Below are 5,896 nucleotides of genomic sequence, written 5' to 3' on the forward strand. Positions count from 1 at the left end.
TTGTTCAAACCTCAGTTGCTTATCTGTGGGAGAAGAACTGACTTGGGAGACACGGGCAGTTTGGGGGTGGGCTGTGTGTTCTTATTTCTTCCAGTGATTGGGGGCCAGCACCCAGGTACTAGCTTGTCCCACCAGCCCTAGCACCTATGCTCAGTGCTAGGGCTGAGGGAGGGGATGTGTGCTGCTGAGTGTCCTTCTTCTGCTTAACCTTCTTCATGTCGACTATCACTGTAGATCTACAATAAGCTTGCTGTTAACTGCTTACAGCTTGTTTGTCTCTGTGAGGGGAGGGTTTTATGTGAGCCAGGCTCTTCAGGGCCTAGTACTACTTCTACACAGAATGATCTATGCCGAATGAATCAATGAGTCAATGCTGATCCTTGGTTGCTCACCAGAATAATCATGCCTGCTCATGTAGCATCAGTCTGCTCAAATCTCACCCATAGGGTTTGTCTGTTGTCATATTAAATGGTCCATCCAGTCTTGCTGACTTAGATCATCGAGACGGTACTCTGGAGAAGTGGCCAATTGATGTTGCTTCTTTTAGAATCTTAATGTATGGTTAAAAATATTTTTCTAAGCTAGACATGGTGGTTCAGCACTTGGGAGGATCAAGAGCTCAAGGTCATCATTAGCTGTATAGTGAGTTATGGGCTAGCCTGGGCTTTTTGAACCCCTACACCTGTTATTTCTAATTTCCACATTATGATTTGAGTTGGTGCATAAATTTGTTATTAAACAACACTGAAAGTAACAGGGAAAAAGACACCTCCTTTGGCTTCTCTCTTTTGTAAATACTTTTACGACATAAGAATATTTCAAATGTATTAACATACCAAAGGCAATATAACAAACACCCATAGCTAGCAATCCATATATAACTATTCCAACCGTCTAATATTTCCTTCAGCTCTTAAAAACCCAAGGCTATTACTGTGCTTTCCTACCTTCTACTGTCTTCTCTTCTTTCTCCTCCCTGGCCGGCTGATGCGTGTACTTCCGACCGGTGCCAGGCTTACTCTTGTTATTGCATACTTAGCTCAGAGACAGCCAGCAGGCAGGTGTCCTTTCCCAGCTTTTAAGATGTGCCTAAAGGGTCTGAGCTCCCCCAGCCCTTCAGATCATGTCAGGAACAAAATTCCACCGTGGTCAAACCCTGACTCTCTATGTTCCTTGCTATTCTCTTTTTTCCTGTCAGTTACCATCCTTTATCTAAAACAATCTCCTTTGCTGACCTCTTGTTCCACACTTCTTGTATGCCTTTGTGAAGGTTATCATGTTATCTTGGCTGTTCTTTAAGAAGCTCAGAGCCTGGAGGAAGCAATAGCCAACTAAAATTTATTGGTAGAGATTTCACTCATTATTTTTATTTGAACGATTTCTTTTCTATAGGAGCAGGTATGTCTAGTGTTATGGGGTATTCACCAGAGAAGACTGCTCGGACATGGATTTAAGACAATAGAAAGTCATTATTAATCAGCTGCAACTACACTGGAATCCCAGTGTAGCCTAGAGCCTTCCTCAGCGTGAGCTTTTAAGCACAAAAACCCATGTTTTGGGTTGACATACTTGAGTTAACAAGAGCAGTTAGCCAGAAGCAAAACTACCGAAGCCAAAAAGCAAAGCTAGTTTTAGAGACTTTCCCAGAACTATGGACTTTGATGGATTAGTCCTTTGTTTTAGTTTTAGCAGGTGGTGCTGTCTACATACTGTGTTTTACAGTCTGAATGGTACTTCCATCATGGAGTCAGTGGTGCTAAGGTCCTGGGGCCTACTCAGGTCTGGAACCCTATTATATCCAGACTTTCTACAGTAGTGACATATATTTTCTTTTAAATTAGATAAAAAGAAAAAAAAAGACTGTTGATAAGAGCACAGATAGTATTCAGATGAGAAAAGAAATCAGAACGTTTATGCTGGAATAGCTGAAATCTGGTACGTACTTGGCCTAAAATAAGAGTTTGGTATTCCTCAACAGGGCATGCAAAGCTCTGCCTGATCCAACCTCTGCCCTCTCCTGGTCCTAAGATTTACCAACCTTCATCTGCAACTGTCTCCTCCCTTCACCTTTCTGTACTTCCAAGGGTGCTCTTGGCTGGTCCCTCTTTGAGGCTATTTCCAGTAACTAGCAGCCCTGCCTAAGCCTGGCTCTCAGCCATCGCTCTCTCTGCGTCAAGAGTCAGGGCTTCCTCAGTAGCAAGCACCGTGCTGTGTACTATTCTGCGCCAGATCTAAACCCCAGAGTAGAATTTTGTGCCAGTTATTAGTGCCAGGAGAAAAGATTTTTTTTTTTTGTGGTTTCACATAAGTCTGTACTGCTTTTCTATAAGAAAAAAATGTTTATCTCCCTCCCATGTTCAAGTTTGAAGCCTTAAAAATAGGCCTGCTGATGAATTCCAATACCTAATCTGAAATAATTTTCTTTCACCTTGAGACATATGTTGTCTAGAGGAAGGGTGTCTAGGACAGGGATAGTGGATGGAAAAGATGGCTTTTATGTGCTTCCTTCATAGTGGCTTAAGGTTCAGCACCTATTCATGAGCTGAATGATTTCATTAGGCACTCCAAAGTCAAGGAGAGTCTTTAAAATATTTTAAAACATTAAAAAAAAAAAAAAAGAAAGAAAGAAAACTCAGCATATAACCTTTAAAGGAAGAAGCTCCCAAACCGTTGCTGATATTTGAATGCTGTCGAAACAGCATTCTAGTTTCATGGTATGGTTCTAGAAATCATATGATTCACCATCATGAGCCCATCGAGCACTGAGCCATTTGTTCGTTCGTTCATGTAACTGATTCTGAAGCTCATATTTAGTTTACACGTCATGATTTTAAAAAGTACCCTGGCCTACGTGTTAGTATACACCTGTAATCTGAGTATTTGGGATATTTGCAGAATGACCAGGAGTTCAAGGCTCCACAGTGAATGGAAGCCTGAGGTATGTGAGATCCAAACCAAACCAAGCCAACCAACCAATAAAATAAATAAAAACAACCCCTTCTCCCATCCCAAAGAAAACAAAACAAGTAGCCAAGCACCCCCCCCCCCCAAGTGAGCTTGGCCTCTTGTCTTAGCAGATGTAACAAGAAAACTGTGGGAACTGTTGATGAATTGAAGTGAGCGGGGAAAGAGTTCAGCATTAATGTTTTCTTTCAACGTGTTCTGTGTGGTCAAACCAAGGGAGAGGAAGGGCTGAGCGGGGGGTTGGGGAAGTGACTTTACACTTTTGATAAAGAAAGTCCTGTTACCACTGCAAATACCCCGCTTTTGAGTGGAACAAAAACAACAGAAACAAACAAACAAACAAACAAACAGAAAAACCCAAACACCAAACAAAACAAACCGAGCGAAGTCAAATCGCTATCTTGTCACGTCTTTCTCTCCCAGAGCCAAACTTTCTCCATCTCTCCAGGTAGGTCACCGCGGAAAAGCCGCAGAGAAGGAGACGCTGGGTTGGGCGGCAGTGTGTCTGCCAATTACTGTCGGTCTGGGAGTCACCTGAAGCCTCCGAGCTACTGCACTCAGGAAGAAAGCTTCGCTTTTCAATTCGGTCATTTCCGTGGGGAATTGCGGCACGCGCAGGTTTTGGGTGTGGCGATGTCGAGACGGAGCTCACATCTCCCGGATTTCCACCTTCTGGCAAATCTATCCAGCAGAGAGAGAACCGCAGATGATCGGGGCCTGCCTTCCTGCCACCCAGGGAACGCGAACGGCCGCGACCCGGTGGCCACTGCCCAGCGCCGAAGCCTGGCTGCCCGCTCCGCGTGTGTGTGCCCCTCTCCAACTCGCCGTGCGCGGGGAGGCGGGTCCCCTTCCCTGCGCGCAAGTCCTTATATGCACCGGTTTCACCGGCCCGCCTTTACTCCAGTCCCACAAATAATTCATGGGGGAGGGAGGACGCTGCTGTCTCTCCCCCCCACCCCCCGCTGCTTTCCCCCCCACTACCCTTTTCACCACAGAGCATCTGAACGCAGTCAAGAAACCCCAGGATGCTATCGAAGGGCTATTTTGGTGCAGTGCACAAATTGAACACATTAAAAAAAAAAAATATTAGCCTTCGGGTCCCTGCACAGAGAGGTTCAAGATCGGCTCTTCCGATTCGGCACGATTAACCCGCAAAAGCTGGGGCGGAAAGGGTGTGTGCCCTTCCCCCACCTTGGCTAGTACAGAGGGACCCGGTCAGGAAGCGCGGCCTCTCCCCAGTCAGAGACCACGCCTCCCCCCCCCCCCCCCCCCCCCCCCCCGGGCCCCCCGGGCGAGGGACCGCCCCCCCCCCCCCTCCGGCCCCCCCCCCCCCCCCCCCCCCCCACTCCTCCCAGGAAGCGGTGATAGACAGTTCTGTGTGGTTCTCCACCCCCACCCCCCCAGCTGAGTGGAGGAGTTGATATGTCTCATTATAACAGCCAATGCAGCCGCCATCCACGCACAAGCAAAGAAGCATGTCCCATTTAAATACACCCACGCAGCCCCAGCGCCCTTAGCCGATCAGGGCGCGCAGCCCACACGCACCGCGGCTTCGGGCTTGGAGATCCGCGCAGGTCGGGCTCCGGGATCCCGAGGATCGACGCTCTCGGAAGATCGGGATCGGACTCTGGTTGGGGCCCGGGTGGGCGGGGGAGGCTGGGCTCCGGGCCTCTCTGGCCGACAGCCGCATGAGGACGCGAGCGAAATAGACCAGGGTGGAATTGCCAAGGGAGCCGCTTCGGGGTGGTTTTGGTCCATTTCTCCCGCGAAGAGTCGACATGGCGAGCGACTCCCCAGCTCGCAGCCTGGATGAAATCGATCTCTCCGCCCTGAGGGTGAGCCGAACGCGTTTTTTTTTTGTTTGTTTTTTGTTTTTTTTCCCCCCTTTCTTTCCATCGGTCTGGGGCCGGGAGAGGGAACGTTCCTAGCCTTCCTGTCCTGATTCCGGGGCAGCTGAGGGGTTCTAGGCTGAGCCCCTTCCCCTTACGGCAGGGGTTGGGTTGCCCTTGTGCCCCTTGGCTGTTCCCGAGGCTCCGCGAGGAAGCTGCTGGAGCCTATGTCAGTTTCATCTTCCATCAGTGTAAGAGTATTACATGAAAGGCTGGTGTGTGTGTGTGTGTGTGCCCGGGCAATGCCAAGGCGCGAGACCCGGCTGCTCCTTGCTGCAAAAATAATCTCCTTGAGAATAAAGGCACTGGCCCCTTACGTTTGCCAGCTACCTGCAAGATGCCACCGTGAACCTAGCTGTCCCCACCAGTCGACCCTGCCGCTCCAAGGGGGCAGTGATTGCTGTTCCGGGCTGGTGTGGTAGATGGTAGCTGACTCCCCTCCCGGGTTCTGCCTCCCGTGCCGGCATTCCGGCTCAGCTCTCCCTCTAAGACGCCGGTGTGCACTCACCTTTATCTGTGGTTTGAACTCAGCCCTGCCTATGCCTTTCTGTCTCGGTGACTGTGACCTTTCAGTTTTATGGCTGAACTTCAGCAGGTGAAAGGGACCTGAGCAGCTTCTCCCCACCACACCGGAACTCCCTGGAGAGACTGTGGTGTGTGTGTGTGTGTGTGTGTGTGTGTGTGTGTGTGTGTTTCCCAGGTCTGTGACCAGTCCTTTGTAGCCCCCCTCCCCCCAGCTCCATCGCTTTGCCTTTACCTTCTGAAACACCTCAGACGTTGTTCCATTGTAGTGGACAAGACTTTAGTGATCTAGAATCCATTTTGCTGTTGTTTGGAGATCAGACTGCCAGGAATCCCATTGCAGCCTCGACGCTTCCCCGCCCCCACCCCTAATCCCAGCACACTCCTTCGGGGAAGGGGGCTGAGCGTTCTTGCCATTTTAATTAGATGCTGCCTGCCAGGAAGGGGGTGAAGAGGGGTGGTGGCGGGTGGCAGCAGCAGGGATCTGAGAAAGATTGGACACCGATCTCCGTTCGACCCGT

The 5,896-nt window shown here is 49.5% G+C and overlaps 1 protein-coding gene across 1 annotated transcript; it reads right to left on the reverse strand.

The window, feature by feature from the left end:
* Positions 1-3,127: 3,127 nt before the first annotated feature.
* LOC129690445 (uncharacterized) lies at positions 3,128-5,647 on the reverse strand. The gene is made up of 3 exons (XM_055626145.1): positions 5,611-5,647; positions 4,510-4,793; positions 3,128-3,645 (listed from the first exon to the last, which is right to left on the reverse strand). Exons 1-3 carry the CDS (start codon positions 5,637-5,639, stop codon positions 3,353-3,355), a joined length of 606 nt encoding a protein of 201 aa, XP_055482120.1. The 5' UTR covers positions 5,640-5,647; the 3' UTR covers positions 3,128-3,352.
* Between the last annotated feature and the right edge of the window lie 249 nt (positions 5,648-5,896).

The sequence above is a fragment of the Psammomys obesus genome, unplaced genomic scaffold (assembly GCF_907164565.1).
Source record: "Psammomys obesus unplaced genomic scaffold, mPsaObe1.curated_primary_1811, whole genome shotgun sequence".
NCBI lineage: Eukaryota > Metazoa > Chordata > Mammalia > Rodentia > Muridae > Psammomys > Psammomys obesus.

Excerpts from the sequence above, each read along its gene's own strand:
- LOC129690445 (XM_055626145.1), bottom strand. The coding sequence starts at position 5,639 with ATGGAACAACGTCTGAGGTGTTTCAGAAG. Across the intron at positions 4,794-5,610 it reads CGTCTGAGGTGTTTCAGAAG|GGCGGAGAGATCGATTTCAT; the intron begins GTAAAGGCAAAG and ends GCTCACCCTCAG. Across the intron at positions 3,646-4,509 it reads TCTCCAAGCCCGAAGCCGCG|ATTTGCCAGAAGGTGGAAAT; the intron begins GTGCGTGTGGGC and ends TCTGCTGGATAG.